The sequence below is a fragment of the Chrysemys picta genome, chromosome 2, assembly GCF_011386835.1.
Source record: "Chrysemys picta bellii isolate R12L10 chromosome 2, ASM1138683v2, whole genome shotgun sequence".
Lineage (NCBI taxonomy): Eukaryota > Metazoa > Chordata > Testudines > Emydidae > Chrysemys > Chrysemys picta.
In genome coordinates, this window is record NC_088792.1 from 44,741,817 (window position 1) to 44,763,543 (window position 21,727).

The 21,727-nt window shown below is 43.5% G+C and overlaps 1 protein-coding gene across 1 annotated transcript in view; it reads left to right on the top strand.

Moving 5' to 3' along the window:
• Positions 1–2,491: 2,491 nt before the first annotated feature.
• ZNF804B (zinc finger protein 804B) overlaps positions 2,492–21,727 on the top strand; it is a 364,064-nt gene continuing 344,828 nt past the window's right edge. Inside the window, exon 1 of the mRNA XM_065586988.1 lies at positions 2,492–3,400. Within this exon, the coding sequence (XP_065443060.1) occupies positions 3,293–3,400 (108 nt within the window). The 5' untranslated portion in view covers positions 2,492–3,292. The remainder of the gene's footprint in view (positions 3,401–21,727) is intronic.

Genomic DNA, 21,727 nt, shown 5'->3' on the forward strand with positions numbered 1-21,727 from the left:
TGGCAAAGCTTTGTGAGGCTTGAGGAGGAAAATATTCTCCCTGTCCTACCAGGCCATGAAGCTACTGCACATCCACTGCTACATGTTCAAGGCTGTAGCTCCCTAAGCAGGTGGTATGGGTTAACCAATCCAGCTGTGTAGTTGCCACCCACCAAACCCTCTGCCTTCTAGAGTGGAAAGAGTACAGGTCTCTGGTGTGCAGATGGTGTGAACTGCTCTGCATCCTCTCTTTAACTTCACAGTGGAATTGTGGGAAGTGGTGCATGGCACTTTATTGGATTGAAGGACCCTTAAAAAGAGCCTTAAAAAAAGACCCTTCTGTGTGGGTCTTTCAGATGGGCCCTTAAATTGCTTTCATGATCTGGAAAATGAGAATTGTATCATGGAGAATCAATGACTCACAAAGCAAATTTACTCGGTTCACAGCTGAGAAAGATGTTTTTTTAACTGCCAGACCTGCAAACTCAGCCTTGCAGTCAAGCTCCAGGCCAAAATTCTACTTGAAGTTCCATCTTTGCAACACTATTGTTTGAAATAGGGTTGCAAAGAAATACATTAGGGAAGAATTACCTCTGAAATTGGAGTGTGGTTAACAATTCTGTTAATCGGGTGTATAAATCATAGAAAGAAAGAATAATTTCTGGCTCACTCTCACAGCTCTGTTAGCTATGGAGTGCTAACAGGAGAAAAATAGTAAAAACATATTTTTGTCACTAGTGTAAAAGGATGTGATTCTGAGTTAACACAGAAATCAGCCTTTTGGGTAAGAGGCTACCATTTGCACATATCACTTTCCATAGTAGAACCACACTTAAAAAACAGTGGCTCAATCCTGCTTCCATTAAAGCCAATGATAGTTTTGACATTGATTTCAGCTGCAGTTCAACTTGGTCCCAAGGTCTGGTTTGTTTTGTAAAAATATTAATGGGCTTAAGACACTTTTCCCAATATAAAAATTAATGGGCCCAAATATAGCATTTTCACTTGTGTGCTTGACCATATTTCTCCCCCCTTCCCCCCCAGTAATTGACAGTATGCTGACTAGTTGTCACTCTTCACCCCAGGATACTTGAATTTCAATAATTCTCTATGCCTATAGTTTTAAAATAACGTAGGGGATCCTTTAGGATGAGAAACACTACGTAAATGTACAATATTATTGTTTCTGTATAGTTAATTTTTATGTTCTAAAAGTTGCCTTTTAAGACTCAATTTTAAGGCTTAGACAGCCCTATTTTGTTCTCTCTCTAGGTGTGTGTGTGTGTGTGTGTGTGTGTGTGTGTATATATGTGTATGTATGTATATATCTATATATTCAAATCTATTGTTAGATACGTGAAATGTTTTCAAGTATGTTCAATCAAGATTATATAGTAAATGAATACTTTATTAACACTATTTAATTGAGACAGTCAAAGCAGGACAGTTGAACTGTCATAGCCATTTGATCTTCTAAGTTTTGACATCCTTATTACAGAATTTGTCTTGTGCAAAAGAAATATATACCTTCTGAATCCTAAACTAGAAAATGCCAGGTTTACTACTTTAATTCACTATATTTGGAAATATAGAGGATCTTATTGGGTTTGTAAAGGAAGAATTCCTAAGCAGTTTCTACTTATACTGGATATTTAAATATAGACACTATTCTGGAAACAAATATGCAGTTTACACGTAATTACTAACACTACCTGGTTTATTTTTTTATGAATTAGCTGAATTACAGTTCATCTGCAGAGGCAATGCTTATCTATTGATGAAATAAAGCTGAGTTTGCATAGCAAGCTAGGAGATTTATGGTGAGTGTACCTTGCAAAGAGGAAAGTGACAACCTGTTTTAGCTGCCTAATGTAGGAAACATTTCATGCTTATAGTACTATGTAAATTATTTAACTTACACCACCCACCTAAACTCGTGAGCTTTTGGTGGGAGAGGGCGGGGGAAGATCATGACAAGGGAGAGACAGAAGTTGGGGAGATTTCCATGCAGAGTTTTGCTCAACTGTGAGACACGTGCAGCTTTGCCTCTCTCATCATTGTCCCCTGTAAATCTGTGCTTCTTGTCAACAGTGGAGGCATTGGCAGGAATCTCTTCCATTCTCGTAGCTGGCTGCTGGGAGACGATCATTCATCCCACCCCGGTACAGCCAGACCGGAGGAGAAAGCCTAATTTCGGCTGCGGGGGCCCGGGTTACTACACCAGGTGGCTGCAGACAGGAATTTCCCTCCGTCTCAAGCAGCCCGAGTCTAACGCCACCCCCAAAGCAGCCTGACTCCCGGCTGGTTTGCTTTCCAGGGAAGGGCCCAATTGCACTCCAGCGCCACTCATCGGGTAGGAATGGCTGGGAGACCATCGTGTCCCCCTTTAATACTGTACCGCTGCGGGGGGCTTGAGGAGCTCAGTTCTAGCCAGCTGGGGAGCTGTGGCGGCTGTCTTCAGCCTGGGGGGGAGGAGTGAGAGGGGGCGGGGAGACAGGCAGGGAGGGAGAGGCTGTATCGGTCCTGAGCAGAGAAGCCGGGGCAAGGTGCTGGGCCGAGGATGGTGCCGGCGCTCAGGGGCTCCTCGCAGGCTGACCCCGTTACGCAGGGGCCAGCCACGGCCGTGCTGCCCCCGCCTGTGTGCGCCTCTCCCGCCGCTGTCCCTGCTGCTCCGAGCCCGTCCGGCAGCACAGCGGCGAGGGGCAGCTCCTACCTGCTGCCTCGCTCGCGGGCCGGCTGAGGGGCTCTCCCGGCGCCGCCCCCGCGCTAAGGCGCTGGCCGCAGCGGCGGCGGCACGTGAAGGACTTTGGTGCCCAGGACTCGGAGCCAGCCCGGTGCAGGCAGCGCCCCGCCGGGCGGCGGGACCGGCCATGGGGACCGGCTGCCGCGGAGAACCCCCCGCCTGGCTTGCGCCTGCCGGTGCCCGCGGCTGGGAGGTTCGGGGCTAGCGAGGTGCCGCCCCCGGCCTGGAAGTTGCGCCCTGCCCTGGTTCCTGGCGGAGCTGCCGGAGCCCCGCGGAACAGCATGCGGACTGGCCGCTTCCCGGCTCCCCTCGCTGCGCTCGGGCTGTCGCTGCTGCCCTCGGCGCATCCTGCTGCTGGCAGCTGTAAGGCGGGCGCTGGGGGAGAGGGAGACGCGTCGCGGGGGGAGAGATCGCCGTCGCTGTTCCTCCCGCCGCTTCACGCTGGCGGTGTCCCCAGCGGGGGTAGCACTTGCTGCTGCTGCTGAGGAGGGGCCAGCCCGCGTTTCCCCCCCACAAGCAGCGCACGGCGGGGCTGAGCCCCTGCCCCGTCCTCAGCCCGGCCGGACCCGCATGGCGTGCTACCTGGTCATCAGCTCCAGGCATCTCAGCAACGGGCACTACCGTGGCATTAAAGGAGTCTTCAGGGGACCGCTCTGCAAGAAAGGCGCTCACTCCCCGGTAACTGGCATTGCTCATTCCCTTACACCCAGGTAGCCACACCAAGGGCTGAGGGTGGGGGACACCAGGATCGTGTATCAACACATAGGCGCGCACGGGGGTGGGGGGGGGGGTGGTGTCTATGTACTGCTCTGCCTAGGCACGAGCGAGAGTCGGTCATCTGGGTGTTTTACAGAGATTTGCTGGTTCTGTCACTCTGCCTCTGTGTGCCACTTGGGAAAGTTTCTCCCGAGACAGTTATTTGTGATGTAAGCGGCTGAGATTAAGGGGTTTTGCAGAGGCTCTGTTGCTTTGATAGAGGGGAAAAAAGATTCCCCCCTAACGCTTTGTAGCCTGGTGACACAAACTGAAAGATGTTGTGTTATTTTTGTAGATGGCTGATGAGTTGCAGCAGCTTCTTGTTTTACAGAAAAGTTAGCCGGTGAGGTGAGGTGCTGTAACGTTTGCCTGATCAGCTTCAAGTGTAATGGTTTAGTAGATTCTGCACTGTGTAGACACGGAGAGGAATGCTCAACCTTTTATTTGTTTTCCTGTCTGTTAAAACTCAACTTGTATGTCACATCTATTTGACTTTGGGGTAAAAGCACTACCTATCAAGACCAATCCTGGAAGACGATATAGAATTTATCAAGATTTGGGAAAGGTTGCTAAAAATATAGACTGTCAAGATGTTTAAACAAAACATTTCTGGGTTGCTAAAAGGCATTTTATACCACTTAGTATCTGCCTTGGTAGGTTATCTTAAAGATAAAGAATTCATGGGACTGCAGGTTTGGTACCAGTTCCCCTTCATTAAGAGGGCTGTAGAAATAAGGTAGAGAATCATGTCAAGAGAAGGTACTGTAGGTCTGATTCCAGTTGTTGCTTGTTAGTTATAAGAATGACTAGAATGCATAGTATCTTTGTATGCTTAAATCTGAATAATTATGGTGACATCATTATTTTTAAGTTGTTCAGTGATTGAAATGTAATTTGTTCCATTCACAAACCTATTAAAACTGAAGGTGTAAACTACATATGGATACTGAAGCTCAGAGAACATAAACAGAGCTTATCATTACAGTACACTGCTAGTGTACAATAAGTGGAATCCTGTCCCCACTGATGTCTCAACAAAACTCTCATTGACTTAAATAGGGCCAAATTTCCCCCTATTGATGTGTATCAGTCCGTACTTTAGAAAATGCAGTTGTAATTAAAGTCCCTGCTTCCTATTTATTTCATAATTCAAAAACAATTCAATAGAGTCATCTGAATAATAATTCCATATATAACTGAAATCTACAAAGTGTAAGAGGGCAGGGTGCTGAGACCTCACATGTGGGGATTTTACTTCCATTGCTTTATTTTTATCACACAGTATAGTAAAACTGCTGGGATGGTATTCACCATAGTCTAATACTTTTTGAACTGTTTCAGGATTTCTGACCTAAGTGCCTGATCCAAACCCCTTTGAAGTCAGTGAAAGTCTTTGGATTAGGCCTTAAATATTTATAAAAAGGGGTGTGTGTGTGTGTGTGTGTGTGTGTGTGTGTGTGTGTGTGTATGTATATATATATATATATATATTCCTTATACAGTAAGCTTGATTCTATTCTCACGTACACAAGTTCACACCAGTATGAGTCTATTGATTTCATTGGAGCTTCTCCTGGCTTACATCACTGCTAGTAATAGCAGAATCAAGCTCACAGTATTTCATGTAAAACTCTGTAACAGAAGGTCTTGTAAAAATCCTCAGTAACAATTTTAGCTCTGCTTATAACTGCATGTACAAATGAATTGTCTCTGTGTGCATGAAATATGCATATTTGTATGTGCCATGCAACAGAGAAATAGAAAACACATATGGATTTTTTTCTCCTACTTTTCAATTCTAGATTATCTAATATCCATAGTAAATGTGTCTCCCAAACTACCTTGAGTTCTAATATATAGGCTCAATTCTGCATTTCTTGCATATATGCATTCCTGGCACAAGGTGTTAGAACTCTATGAATAGATTATTTGTGGTGTATTTAAAATGAAATTTCTGTCCAAGTTATAAAGAGAGGTAAAAAGTGGTGCATATCCTTTCCACCCACTCCCCCCAAAGGATCCAATATTCTCTAAGTGGGAGATATAGAAAATGTTTACAGTTAAACTTTAGTAGAACTTTCCTTGTATTCAATTTATCAGAGCTCAAATTGGAAAAAAGTAACTGGAAATATGTACCCTAAAATTATAGTTGGAATATACTATTTCCCTCTGTGTTTTCAACTTGTTTCTCTTTCTTTCAGCCTATAACCCTACACAGTGGGTTATGTAGCTGAATAATGTAGCTGAAGTAGACGTACTGAGATCTACTCACCGCGGTGTCTTCACTGCGGTGAGTTGACTGCAGCCACTCCCCCGTTGACTCTACCTGCGTCTCTCATGGCGGTGGAGTACAGGAGTCGATGGGAGAGCGCTTGGGGGTCGATTTATCGTGTCTAGACTAGATGCGATAAATTGACCCCCGCTGGATCGATCGCTGCCCGCCGATCCGGCGGGTAGTATGGACATATCCTTAGTTGCACTGATTTTAGTCCTGGTCTAGTTCAAGAAATTTACAAGTTTTATTGGGCTGTAATCACAGCAAACCAATCAAATCTATATTTATATGTTAATGTGGTATTCCTTAAAGCAAAAAGGAAAAGAAAATGCTGTTATAAAGAAATGCGGTGGAGAAATCAAGCACTCAGATGTCAGAAAATTCAAAAGTTAAGGTTTTTTTTAGGAAGTAGTAATTTTTTGATTTTTCTATTCTTGCTCTCAGTGCTACCTGTAAATAATAATGTACCATTACTTTTTATTAACATACACCATAAAGTGTATAGGATATGTAACATTGCTGAGTTACTGTTGGGAGTAACCTTAAGTCTTGAATTTCTGTACTTCTGAGTGCTTAATTTCTGAATCTGAATGTTGCATTAACACTATTTTTTTACACTTAATCTGAGAATCTCTGTTTTAAGTATCAGAGGGATAGCCATGTTAGTCTGGATCTGTAAAAAGGAACAAAGAGTCCTGTGGCACCTTATAGACTAACAGACGTATTGGAGCATAAGCTTTCGTGGGTGAATATCATGCATCCAATGAAGTGGATATTCACCCACGAAAGTTTATGCTCCAATACGTCTGTTAGTCTATAAGGTGCCACAGGACTCTTTGTCTGTTTTAAGTGGAAACATAGAACCAAACTTTAACACAGAGTAATAACCAGTACCTACATAATTACATCTGTGGTCACTCAAGGCCAAGACTGGCTCACTTTACTCACATAAAACTCCAATTTACTCCAGTGTGATTATTCATAAGTAAAATTACTCATGTCTTTTAAGTATTTGGAGGATTGAAACCTTCCTTGTAATCTACATTATAACCTGGAATGGTGATAAAAGACCATGGAATTTTTTTAGACAAACATGTTAGAAGTTACTAGTTGCTAAACTAGGTACTACTTCAGTATCATATTTAGGAAGCAGTGGTACTGTAGATTTACCTATGGGTGGCTACATAACTATAACACTCCAAACTTCATCCTTATTGATCATCAACTCTATCTAGATTGAAATTGTATAAAACTCAGATGTGAACAGAAAAAAGCATCTGCATATATTATAACATTACTGAAGCAAACCTCTACATACCAAGGGTTAGTGACTTATCAAACACATTTTAGTGCTTAGAAATATTATCCAATATTAGTTATGATTTAAAGTTTCAGAAGGGAAGTTTTGAGCATGAGACATTTATGTCTTCTGTATTATAATGTACTTGTAATTTTATTTAATAACTCCAAATTTAACTTTGAAAGATATAGGTTTATGTCTTGCGGTAATTTTTTATGGCAATAGTCTTGAATATTCAATATTTATAATTTTTACCGTGAAGCAATCCTAGGTTGATAAAGTACAGGCTATCTCATGCATGAGTCTACATAGTCTTTAATGTATAATGTGTACCTTTCTATATTTAAAGCGTTTTGTATTAACAGACCATGAAATGTCAGTAGGCTTAAGGCTATGCTTTCAGAAATGAGAACAGTAGTGAATATTTTAAATACCTTTATCAAATTTCATGGCTATGTGAACAAGGGTTTCTCAGACTGGATTCTTTCATAGTATTTATTTAGTGTATTTTGCTATTGTTCAGTAAGCAAATCCAGCCCCCCTCCATGTCTGAAGAAGGTCTTTGGCATAATGAGCGTGGCAATATGTGGGAGACTACTAGTAGGTGTGCATTCTGTCATTCTGTCTGTGTAGAGGAAGGTGATATGGCATTTATTCAGGGGAGGGGCAGTGGCATAGGATCTGTACTTTAATGGTTTGTCTACCCCCCACCATCCCTCACTCTTAGGTGAAAGGGGCTATGTAAGGACCTTCAAATATGGAAGTAAAAGAGGGGGATATGGAAATACTGGTGAGGATTTTAGCAGAAGTGGAGTGGACTCAGTAGCACACATCAGTAGCACACAGGATTTGGTGGGAGGGATAGCTCAGTGGTTTACGCATTGGCCTGCTAAATCCAGGGTTGTGAGTTCAATCCTTATGGGGGCCACTTAGGGATCTGGGGCAAAAAATTAGTACTTAGTCCTGCTAGAGAAGGCAGGGGGCTGGACTTGATGACCTTTCAAGGTCCCTTCTAGTTCTATGTGATAGGTATATCTCAAATTATTATTAAAAAAATATTTTTTTTATCATCATGGAGTTGTATATGGTCAGTGTTCTAGAGGCAGTACAAGTATATTAATGGACACACAGAATGTGGGAAATTCACAGAATTTCAGGTTCAAGTATGATGCCAAGGTGATGGAAAAGAAGGGTGGTCTGAACAGAGGGGAGAAATATCTTGTCCAAGAGCAGCATTTCTGTCTTTAAGATATTTAGTCTTTTTGACCTTAGCTGAAATAACTTAGGTTTTGAGCCTTTCATGTGTAGGTGGTAGGAAATTTTCTAATAAAACTTCTCTTAGCTAAATGCAATGAGATCCAAACACAAAATCAAGCATTTACAAGGGATTTGTGACACTCTCTGGAGGATTTTTATGGCCTTGAATGGATTACATTGATCCATGCACTGTATGTAGTTCTTCATCTGTGACAGATATACTGTGATACTGATCTGCAGCCAACCCTCTCAGAAAGTCATCCTGTCAGATCTCACAGGCTTAGCAAGGTTGGAGCTGGTAAGTACTTGGATCTGAAACTTCCAAGGAGAACTCAGGCTTCTTGAGGAAGTGGTGCTGGTGATTCAGCTGGTTCTCTTGCCTCTGAATCAGTTCTCAGTCAAAGCTGTTAGTATGCACTATGCTGCTTGAGGGTTTTCAGATACATACTTCAGTTTATATCTCAAAGTTTATATTACTTAGGGTTATTAAAAAATTCCTTGGTATTTTTGCAAAAACAGAGTTAAATCCAATGTCCTAGCCAAATTTCAACTTCTTCAATAAATTTCCCTGCAGCTTCACTTGAATACAGTATTTTTCACCTCCTTTCCCCATACTGTTTTGTAGTAAGGGTTAAAGGGCTGGTATATTACATTTCAACAGTGGCTTCATTTCACCAATATGCAAAGTGAATTCTCAGTTCTAAAAGGCTAAATTTTCAAAAATGCGTGTCTCATTCTGTTAGCAGAGGCTAGAGTTGGCATATGCACTGTTGTTCCAATAATTAAAAAAATAAAAATAATTCAAACATACTTAGAAATAATATAAGGTGGCCACAGGCACGTAAGCAGGTGCAATAAGGACTCTACAACTGACTCCTCTCCCTGTCCCTCTGTGTAGCAAGTAGCAACAGTGGGAGTTTTAAAAAACATCTCAGGAAGTAGGAGATGATGTGAGGATTGTGGAATTATGGACACCAAGTACAAAGCAGCAGGGCTGGGTCAGGTCACAGGAAGCTCTCAATTTCCCCTTACTGTGGAGCTGCTAGCTACTTTGGACCTGAACAAAGAAAGGTCCTTTTCATGGTCACCATGAAGGAGGGACCTGCACCAAGCACAACTATGGGGCACACTAAGAAAGCAAGTTAAGGGCCAGGCAGTTGTCCAACACACAGTATATGAAATTCAAAATAGATGGTGGCTGCTGGAAAGGAGGGATCCCCCTGAGAGATGCAAGTGTGAGTAGTAGCTGGCAGGCCACGTAGCCAGTATATCTTTCAGCATAAACACATCATCCCACAATGTTCTGTCCCCTTAGCAGTTCTGACAGCAGTGAAAATGGGTCTGCTGTTTGCTCTGCCATAGAAACCTTTGGGGACATACTATCGGCACAGAAATATAAAATAAAACTTTTGGTTAAAAAACATTCCATAAAAAGGAACAAACAATGAACCAACAGCTGCAACAAATAAACTGACTTGTAGAGTTTCTTCTTCAGCTTCTGTGAAAAGGCAGGATAAATGGAATCAAAGTTACAAAATAATCAAAAAGCAACAAAACAGTGAGGTAAAAACAGAAAAGAAAAACATAAAATGGTACTTACATTCCTCTGTGACAAAAGTCTCTGAGAGCTATCTCAGGAGGAGTAGACTATGGCCACCTGGCAGGAAACTCTCCTCCCCTTCTAGAATGAAAGCATACAGCACACTTGCAAAACTATGCACCTTTGTAGGCATGGTGCAATAACTAGGTAAAATCACTCCCACATACATCTAGGTATTTCTAAACTTGTCACTTCAGACATTTTACACACCAGAGGTTTTCCTGCGTCTCCTGCTGACTTGTGCTGTATTTCCTACAAATTCTAACACTTCTACCCCTTTTGGGAGCATAAACAGTCATGCAGCCCACTCACTGAATTTAACAGGTGAAATGATTTCCTGCTTTTTCAATTCTTCTTGCTGCCCTTCTATGAGTTCCTGCAAAGCATAAGGAACAGGACAGGCCCTTAGAAATGTATAAATGCACTTTTAGCCACATGCAGCTTTGCTGTTATACCTTTTATTAACCCTGTATATGTGTTATATACAGCTTCATAGTTTGTTTCTAATTCTGTCACTGGATTCAACACATTGTGCATGGCATTACAGTCCAATTTAACCTTTTTCAGCCAATGTCTGCTATCAGCAAAGGGCCATTTCCTTTTAGGGTTACCATACGTCCGGATTTTCCCGGACATGTCCGGCTTTTGGGGGCTCAAATCCCCGTCCGGGGGGAAATCCCCAAAAGCCGGGCATGTCCGGGAAAATCGTGAGGCTCAGCCGGGGCCTCTTTGTGCGGGGCTGGGGTCGCGGGGCCGGGGACATGGTGCCGGGCCGGGAGCCGGGCCGGGGGCCAGGCCGGGCCAGGGTCGCAGTGCCGGGCCGGTCCCGCGGGGCCGGGGGCGCGGGGCCGGGCTGGGCCTGCGGGGCCGGGGAGCCGGGCCGGGGTCGGGGAGCCGGGCCCGCGGGGCTGGGAGCCGGGCCGGGGTCGGGGAGCCGGGCTGGGAGCCGGGCCGGGGTCGGGGAGCCGGGGTCGGGGAGCCGGGCCGGGGTCGGGGAGCCGGGCTCGGGGAGCCGGGCCGGGCCCGCGGGGCTGGGAGCCGGGCCGGGCCCGCGGGGCTGGGAGCCGGGCCGGGGTCAGGGAGCTGGGCCCGCGGGGCTGGGAGCCGGGAGCCGGGGGTGGTCGGCCGGGGCCGCGCCTCCTCCCCCCCACACCCCCCCCTTACCTGCTTCAGGCTTCCCGCGAATTAAATGTTCACGGGAAGCAGGGGAGGGGGCGGAGACTTTGGGAGGGGGCGGAGTTGGGGCGGGGCTGGGGGCGGGGCCAGGGCCCCCGGGAGTGTCCTCCATTAGGAGGCACAAAATATGGTAACCCTACCTTCATCCACAATTAATGGTAATGATAAGCAGGTGCATTTATGTTTTGACATACTCTCCTGCCATCCTAATACTTTTATTGTTCCCTGATTATTGTTTTGTAAAATTAGATCAGCTTCTCTCAGTTTTGCATCAATAAATGTTTGTTTCTTCAGAAATCACAGGTATTGTTACCCTTGTATTCACTTCTTCTCACACTTTCAATTCATGTATATTTACACTCAACCCAGCATTTCAGTTCAGTTTATTCTGCGTTACATACAGTTTTGAGAAATGATATAGAATGAAGAGGCACAGTTTCTAAAGTAGGCCATTCCTCAAGTAGCTAGGTTGGTGGTTCACTCTGGTAAGCATTAATTACTTCTTCTCAGCACATTCCTTTCTGAACTGTTGTGGTGCATTTCAGGCCTGGTCAGCATGCTGTCCCTTCTTACCATAGCTCCTACACTATAGCTTGTTGAAGAAAGAGTGCTCTGTTTCTCCAGCAACATAAACAGAGACACATCCATTTTGCTTATCTGGGATGTGGTGAACTATATAGTCATCTTTGTCCATGGACTAGACTTTGCTCCTTTCATGTGGAAAACTGACAGAGGTGCTTTCTCAAAGTGTAGAGAATTTTTCCCTGTGCCCTTGAAGACTAAAGCAAGTGAGTAACTTTACTTATGTGAGTAGTCTCATTTCAGGATAAGATCCTTTGTATGAACAGTGTTCAGTAGCCTCTCTCTAATTCAGGTTTCCTTATCCCAAGAACAAATGATTTGTAAGGGCTTCTTGTAAAAAGTTATCAAAATGACAAAAAAAAGGGGGGTGGGGGGATTTTTAAGACTGACTAGAATGCAGAGATATTTTCTCTTTTCATTTAGTTTATTTAATAGAATTTATCTCTTTCAGCTAGAAGATTTGTGTTTGGCACATAATGCTTGTTAACCACCTTTAAGTCCTTGTGCTCCATCTCACCTAGTTCTTGTGGGAAACATACTTTGAGAACTGGAAATGTCACTTTTCTCACCAGCATTAGGATATCTGGTGAGGAGGCAGGAGAAGAGAGGTAGAGCTGTTAGGATTTTTTTCCCTATGGAAAATTGTGTCTTTTTGGTGAAAAATCAAAAACTGGAAAATTTCAATTCTGAAATGCATCTGCCTCATGGGAGTTTCAGTTCAGTTGCCTTATTCTCCCACTCTCCTGTTTAAGATCTGGTTCCTACTTGAACTTCATCTCCCATGATGCCCACATTCTCCCCTCCTTGTGAGGGGAGATGGTGCATCATGGGAATCACAATTACACCACAAACTCTGATCCTTCTTTGACAGCTCATGATCTAGGACAGGGGTGGGCAAACTGCGGGCCGGATCCGGGCCATGAACTGTTTTAAACTGGCTCGCGAGCACCCACTGGGGATCAGGATCGGGCCCCGCTTTGGCGCTCCAGCCAGGGCGCAAGGTTGGGGTCCGCACCATGCGGCTCCCGGAAGCCCCGGGATGGCCCTGCTCCAGCTCCTTCGTGCTCCAATCGCCCGCTCCGGCGCTTCAATGGGATGGGAGCTGCAGCGTGGGGCAGCATGCAGAGCCGCCTGGCCGCACGTCTGCATAGGAGCCAGAGAAGGGACATGCCACTGCTTCCAGGAGTCGGTTGAGGTAAGTGCTGCTCAGAGCCTGCATCCCTGAGTCTCTTCCCAGGCCCCAACCCCCTGCCCCATCCCTGATCCCCCTCCCGCTCTCCAAACCCCTCGATCCCAGCCCAGAGCACCCTCCTGCACCCCAAACCTCTCATCCCCAGCCCCACCCCAGAGCTTGGACCCCCAGACAGAACCTGCACCCCTTCCCACACCCCAACCCCAATTTTGTGAGCATTCATGGCCCGCCATACAATTTCTATTCCCCAATGTGGCCCTCGGGTCAAAAAGTTTGCCCACCCCTGATCTAGGACATCACCGCAAAACAATATTGCGTTCCTAAGTCAGCTATGGTTTACATAAAGAGTCAAAATCTGCTCTCAAAAGTGTGAAGGCATTGCCAAACACCACTAGATGTACATAGGTGAGCCTGCGGAAAACTGGAACCCTCAACCTCAAGTGTAGCATCATTAAGAGTCTGATTCACCAACTCCAGGATATAAGTAATCCCCATGAGGAAGAACAATAATGCCCCAAATATGTATGCATGCAAAAGTCCATCCATGAAAATGTTCCTGAATAGCAAATAAATATAGTAACTCTGTGCTTAACATTGTAGTTATGTTCCTGGAAAATGCTACTTTAAACTAAACGATGTTAAGTGAATCCAATTTCTCCATAACAATTAATGTAAATGGGGGGGGGGGATTAGGGTCCAGGGAAATTTTTTCTGCCAGACAAAAGACATTATATACATATACAGTATAAGTCTTAAATAATTTTAAACAATGTAATACTGTACTCACCAATGATGATTATGAAGCTTGGTTGAGGTAGGGGTTAGGGCACGGGGGTTGCCTGGTTCCACCCGCCCGGCGGTCCTGCTGGGAGCAGGGTCGGGGCCTTGCCCGCTCCCTGGCAGGAGCACCAGGCAGGCGGGCAGAGCAAGCCAAACAACCTTATAAAGGAACTTTGTGCGACTTTAAACGAGTATGTTCTCTAGTAGATCATCAACCTAATAATGAAATAATGTTAACCTGGACGACTTTAAGCGAAGAGTTACTGTAGGGACTTTAATATGATTGACCCAAACAGGTTTTTGAAATTCAAATGAACATCTATGAACACTGTATTTGCAGTATTCCACCAGCTCTATTGTTCACTCATATGTTTTAAAAAATGTTTCAGAAGTTAGCAGTATTAAAAACACTTGGTTTATGATTATATTTTGCATGGATTATATCAGACAGTCACTGTAATATTAATCTAGACATTCAGGGCTCACTCCTGCATTTGTATGTTTTATGTGGGTACTCATCACTGCTTATCTTGTGAAATCAACTACTGCACGAGTAACAAGAATTTGTCATGAGATGTATGTCTGCATACCTGAGAGTGTTGTTTAGTGCTCTATATATACTGCTGTGCATCCAATAGCAAGATAACTATTACTATTTTAGTAATAAAAGGGCAGCTTTTGGATTTTCTGTTACGCTAGATTAAATTTATGCGCATACTATATGAGATGTAAACATTATCATCAAAGTTTTTTTTTTGTCCCAGTTTCATAGTTATGCATAATGATAATTGGCAAGTTGGCTTAAGTATGGAAATAGAATTATTGCCAAGAAGATTGCATGCAGCTCTGAAACAATGCATACATTAATCAACTCAAGTTGCTATCAATTTTTCAATTGATGTTTTTCCCACAATACCCTCTAAAACAGTTTTAGTACATTTGTGTCAACTGAAATGTTCTATCTATATTCTGCTCAGACTGAACTGGAGAGGAGTATTTGATGTTGTTGAGAAAATTCTCAGTTGTAATCAGCAATAAATCTGTATGCATTTCCAGCTTAGATTGTATCATGTAAGGAAGTCTTGTGAAACTAGATTACAAAGTATAAGAAACAGAACTTCCTTACATATTATCTTTGATAGCAGAACATTTTTACAGAAGGGGTTTTGCTTTAAAAATGAAATAAATTTCTAAATTCATATTTATAACCTAGATAAAGACAGTGATCTCACTGGGTACTGAAAATTCAAGCCCATGCAATTATCTCCCAGTGAATATACATGCCAGGAGATGTATGCATCATCTTCATCATTCTGATAATTATGCCGTTTCACGTATTTTTCAATGACATTTTCAGTGGAAATTTGTGGTATTGATTTTTGTAATCATGATTTGCATGTGTTTTAAAAGTTAACAATACAGACCATTGGTCTGTACTTATCACCAGTTCCTCGGGACTTTAGGAGCTGTTTAGGAGTGCAATGATGTGAGCTGTGAAAAGCTCTGAACGCTGATATTTTTTGTGGAGGCGTTCCAGCAGGGAGAGATTGTCTCTTAAATTAGCTCCTTAGGTTTCCTCACTCGCAGCCTATTGCCTTTAACTGTGTCATTCTAAGCTCTCTACTAGATAAAATCTGTGCAAAATCTGGTTTTCATGGGAGGGAGCTCACGGATTAGGGCAGGGGTTCTCAAACTTCATTCCACCGTGACCCCTTCTGACAACAAAAATTATTACATGACCCCCAGAAGGGGGGGACCGAAACCTGAGTCCACCTGATCCTTGCCCACTGAGGGGAGAAGTTCTTTGGTCCCAGTAAGCCCCAATCGTGGCCAAAGACTCCACTTCAAGGCGGTCAGGTGACTCCATTGCTGTGGGAGAGTAGCTGGCCACTTTCTCTTTTACTGTCTTTCACTCTTCTGGCTAGATGCTTCCCTCAGGGACATTAGGTAGGAGAGGCATTGCGTTCCTCCAAATGTGATTCTGAAAACTGAACTGCAATGTAGGGCAGTGTGGTGGTGGGGGCAGGTCTGAGGAGTGGGCAAGGCTTTGGCAGCCATGGAGCAGCTCTGTGGGCCCTACCCAGGGAGTAACTTCTCCTCTCCAGCCTGGCTGGGTCCCACACTTGCTGGGCAGCAGCATCAGGAGTTGGCCTAGAGATATTAAGAAATATTTTTCTGATTTTTTTTTTAAATAAAAGAAAAATAAAATTAAGAAGTCCAGTCATGTAGGTTCACTGTTCAATACACACACACAGTGGATTAGTATCGGGGGGTAGTCATGTTAGTCTGTATCCACAAAAACAACGAGGAGTCCGGTGGCACCTTAAAGACTAACAGATTTATTTGGGCATAAGCTTTTGTGGGTTAAAAACCCCACTTCTTCAGATGCATGGAGTGAAAATTACAGATGCAGGCATTATTATGCTGACTCATGAAGAGAAGCGAGTTACCTTACAAGTGGAGAACCAGGGCCAGTTCAATCAGGGTGGATACAGTCCACTCCCAATAATTGATGAGGAGGTGTCAATACCAGGAGATGGAAAATTGCTATGTAGTGAGCCAGCCACTCCCAGTCCCTATTCAAGCCCAAAATAATGGTGTTAAATCTGCAAACAAATTTTAGTTCTGCAGTTGTCTAGGGAGATTAAAGTGTTCTCCTACTGGCTTATGTATGTTACCATTCCTGATGTCCGATTTGTGTCCATTATTGTTTTACATAGAGACTGTCTGGTTTGGCCAATGTGCATGGCAGAGGGGCATTGCTGGCACATGATGGCATATATCACATTAGTAGATGTGCAGGTGAATGAGTCCCTGATGGTGTGGCTGATGTGAATGGGTCCTCTATGGTGTCACTAGAGTAGATATGGGGACAGAGTAGGCCACAAGGTTTGTTACAGGGATTGGTTCCTGGGTGAGTGTTTCTCTGGTGTGGTGTGGTGTGTAGTTGCTGGTGAGTATTTGCTCCAGGTTGGGGGGCTGTCTGTAAGCAAGGACTGGCCAGCCTCCCAAGGTCTGTGAGAGTGAGGGATCGTTTTCCATGATAGGTTGTAGATCGCTGATGATGTACTGGAGAGGTTTTAGCTGGGGCCTGTATGTGATGGCCAGTGGTGTTTTGTTATTTTCCTTGTTGGGCCTGTCCTGTAGTAGGTGACTTTGGCGTAACCGTCTCACTCTGTCAGTCTGTTTCCTCGCTTCTCCAGGTGGGTATTACAGTTTTAAAAATGTTTGATAAAGATCTTGTAGGTGTTCGTCTCTGTCTGAGGGATTGGAGCAAATTTGGTTGTATCTTAGGGCTTGGCTGTAGACAATGGATCGTGTGATGTGTCCTGGATGGAAGCTGGAGGCATGTAGGTAAGTATAGCGGTCAGTAGGTTTCCTGTATAGGGTGGTGTTTAAGGCCTGGTCCCCACTAAGCCCCCACTTCGGACTAAGGTACGCAAATTCAGCTACGTTAATAACGTAGCTGAATTCGAAGTACCTTAGTCCGAACTTACCGCGGGTCCAGACGCGGCAGGAAGGCTCCCCCGTCGATGCCGCGTACTCCTCTCGCCGAGCTGGAGTACCGGCGTCGATGGCGAGCACTTCCGGGATCGATTTATCACGTCTTAACCAGACGTGATAAAACGATCCCAGAACATCGATTGCCTGCCGCCGGACCCTCCGATAAGTGAAGACGTACCCTTAGTGACCATCACTTATTTGCGCTGGATTAGTGTATATGCACACACAAGCATTTTGCACGTATCAACTGATGAATGCACACTCCATGTGATGTCACTGAATGCATATGCAGCAAAGTCCAGTTTTTCCTAGCTGTCTAAATGCTTGTTAACAGCCTTTATAAACTTACACTATATTGTTTCTTCAAAGAAGTAAGAATATTACACAGCATGCATCTGTATACATTGATCGCAACATCAGTCTCATATAGCATTCATTCTATTTCATTTTAAAATATAGGAACCCAAAACTCAAATGGAAAAGTGAAGTTTAGTGAGCTCTACCAAGTAAGGTCCGTGGTATACACAGGCCTGGTCCCCACTAAGCCCCCACTTCGGACTAAGGTACGCAAATTCAGCTACGTTAATAACGTAGCTGAATTCAAAGTACCTTAGTCCGAACTTACCGCGGGTTCAGACGCGGCAGGGAGGCTCCCCCGTCGATGCCGCGTACTCCTCTCGCCGAGCTGGAGTACCGGCGTCTATGGCGAGCACTTCCAGGATCGATCCCAGAACATCGATTGCCTGCCGCCGGACCCTCCGGTAAGTAAAGACGTACCCACAGAGTCCTTTAACAAAAGTTTTAAACTTCTGCTGAAGTGGTAAATATATCCTAAGCTGTTTTCTATGGCAAACAAACAACCTAAGAGAGGCTTAGCAACACTGCAGAATGATTTATACACAATGTAGATGCCATTTTAAGTAGTTTTACCTTCTGTGGTGAGTGAAAAATGTCTATTAGTTATTAATAATTGATAGAAAAATCACAAACTTGTGCCTTTTGATGTTGAAATCATATCCATACCCTATGAAATGAAAACAGTATCAAAATAAATATTGAATATGTGAACTTTGTGGTTGTATTCTTCCCCATTGAAGATCAGTTTATCTCAATGGGGTCTTGAATACCCTGTAGAACAGGGATTAATATTCCTTGGTATATACTATATAATGTAGCAGTTTTTATTGCTCAGTAATGCATTGTATTATTTATTTATTGTTTATCACTTCAAATTTTTAAAATATAACTATGGGCACCCAGCCAGCTTAAAAATCACAACATAAACCAAAGGATTGCGCCTAAACTTAGCTATCACAGCCCACATTCTCCTCAACAGCCATAAGAAAGAGGGGAAAGGATAACATTCTAGGCCTGGCACAAAGCCTAAGATCTGCGCACTGTGGATTTAGAAGTCTCCTCTTATTATTTGGGGGCCAAATTTTCATCCAGTGAAGTGGGAGTATTGATACTGACTTCATTGAGGCCAGGGTTTGGTCCTTTTAATGGTTCACACTGGCTATCTCTAAAGCTCATACTATCTATTCAGGGTATTTATTCCTGTCTCACCTGAAAGAACCATTGATTTCATATGGCACAGGGGTGCCCAAAGGATGTAGACTCAGCCCTTCAGTTGGTAACTGTTAAATGTGCAAGTTGGTTTTACCCAGCTTGCAAGTTTCAGCTAGAGAGGTAACGTTTTAAAATCTTAAATAACATTTGATTTCTAGGAAAAGCTTTAAAACCATCTGTTCTTCAAAATTAGCTCATAGATCTAAGCTAATGTTTGTATAGCACAAGACCAAAACCAGAGAAATCTGCTTGAAAGCCAGAGAAGGAAAGTTTACATTCATAGGACCTTATCATCCTGTCATTTGCATAGTGTGCACTGGAAGGAAAGTGAGCAAGCTACACCCAGGAGGCCGGCCCCTTACACAAGGTAAGAATGGTTCATGGAGCCTACCTCCTCTTGTTGTCAGCTCTACAGAGAGCAATGAAAACAGCCATCCCTCTAACAGTAACTACTGGAGCCAGAATACTTTGACTCCTGTAATGTGAGAGGTTGGTGTAATCTTGATCCATGTGCTGACTGGGGTCAGAAAATAAAGTTTTACTAGCACTCCTGGGTATCATACCTGCAGGAGCATAGGTACAGCTCCTTGGTAAAACCCCTTGGATAGAGGAGGAGTAGGGAAGAGATGAAACTAAGCCTATGCTGCCCCATCCTCGCCGCCTCTGTCATATCAGGCCAGTTAGCTGGGAGCTCTGGGTAACACTGAGGCACAATTTACCCCAATGCTTTTAGAAAAGATCATGCAATATAATCAAAGAGTTGCCTCTTCTGCTGCCATCCTGAGCACTGGGGTGCAGAAAATTATGTGCCTGCATTAACAACATTTTATGTGCTCAGGAAATAAAATGAGCATCACCCTCTATGTAGGCCTGGTCACATGCTCCCTTTAAGAAGTTTGTAAACAAACTCACCAAAACTAAGTAATGTAAAAATTTAAAACAATGATACAGTTCTCCTCCTCCCCAATGAAGCTCTGAAGAATTCCAACCCACTTATGTATCAACACTTGCTTCTTATTGCATAATTAACAACTCTCCTCTCTTAAGTTTGCCAACAATGCCCAACTCAGTGCTTCTTTTGCCCACTCTTGTTCATGCCTGAAATGACCTTATAACCTTCCATTCAATATAACAGAATTAGTGGAACTAGCATGATGTGTGGCTTTTGAAAGCAAACTCTCTCATTACATTAATTTGCATAAACCTCCCTCCTTCTCCATTACCACTGCATCCCGTCTTATTTAAGCCAGACTGTAAACTCCTTGTGGGTAACTCAGTGCCAAGCACTCTGCCAACACTAACAAATAATAATAATTTAAGATGCGGTGTCATCAGTATGTAGATGACACGTAACTCTGTTATATTTTTATCAAGACTGAATGATAAATAGAGACTAGGGTTGGCTGAGAACAAATTGGCTGTTGATGCTCAATTTGGATAAGATGGAGGTGATGCTGTTTGTTTGGGGAAAGAGATCCTGGTAGTAAATTGACTTTGATCTATAATGTTCTTGCTGCCTCTTTTTCTCCACATACTACAGTGGCAGATGAGGTTAGCTGAGACACTTGATAACAGGCCTTTTATTTATATGTATTGAAGGTGTTCTCAGTAGAGGGTGCTTGACTCTGAAATTCACTTCCTTTTCTCACTTGATAAAGCCCAATTCTGTTGAGCATTAGGGCACAGTATAAGACCCATCTCTTTTTTCAAATATTTCCTTGAGTGGAGAGGTTTGAGACCCTGGAGATATCTGGAATGTCCTTTTACTCTTGTGTCTTAGATACCATTTTTTACCTCTTATGTTAAACTTGTACCAGCACCCTGAGATATGTTAATAAGGCATATTTTATACATCAGAAAAATAAATCTGTGATTCTTATAGCAGAGGATACAATATAACTTGCTCTACCCTGCCTGTGAGCCAGGATGTTCACATTTCTCATCAATTGCAGCAGTCTAAAGGAATAGAACAGAAATTTATCAAAATGTTCTTAGGGAAATTCAGCAAAATTCTACCCTTAACACATAAGTGTAACATTTTCATGGATCTCTGCACATCACCAGTATTCTGCCCTTTTCAGAAGTTACATGTTAGTGGATCAGGCTGTTTCTGAGGATGTAGCTACCCAGAAAAAATATGTTGTCTTGTTTTAACTCTTCTTTTTCTGCAGAAGGGGCAGAGAACACAGCTTGTTGTCATCTAAGTTTTGGCAGCCTATGGTGTGGAAACTGCATGGAGTGAGATCACCTAGAGCAGGAGGGGCTCAAAAGATTGAGAAGGACTTAAAGGTCACAGGAGAAAATGGGCATCTCACCTCGTAGGAGTAGTTTCGGAGAACGTCTGTACACACACAAATGTATATAGAGTGGGGAAGAGGGAAGTACAGACAGAAGAAGAGAGGGGAAAGGAGGACAAGTGAGAGATGTTAGGTCAACCCACACAGAATGTGTTTGTGGGGGAGAAGGGGTGTTTAAAATGCACATTTGAAAGGTGCATGTAAAAGAAACTTTAGTTTTATATATTGGATTTATCTGAGATCATACCATAGTTGAGTCAATGTATGAGAAAATTGGTCCTTTTCATATGTTACAGGCCACAGACCTATAACATCACAAAGAGCATCTATGTGTACACAATTTTTATGGCCTTTTCCATTGAGAATCTCTACCCTTAGTTACACAAGCAGAACCTCTCTGAAGTCAGTGAGGTTACATGGGGGTAATTCAGGGCAAAACTTGGACAACTGTGTCCGTTTAAGAGACTGATGCTTAAGGCTGTAGCAAAGGAGGTTATATTTATGGTATGTATGCTTATTTGGTACCCAGGAGCAGAAAAATTCAATTACTGAGAGAAATCTTTGTGTTTATGCAGAGTGCACCCAAATTAAGTCTTACCAACTTCTCCACCAGCACCCCGAAAAAGCCTAGTTCACCCACTGTGGTTAGGCATAAATATTTCCCCGCAGTAGCACTGATGGTCTTGCTTATTCTCTGCATAGGATTCTCTGAGGAAC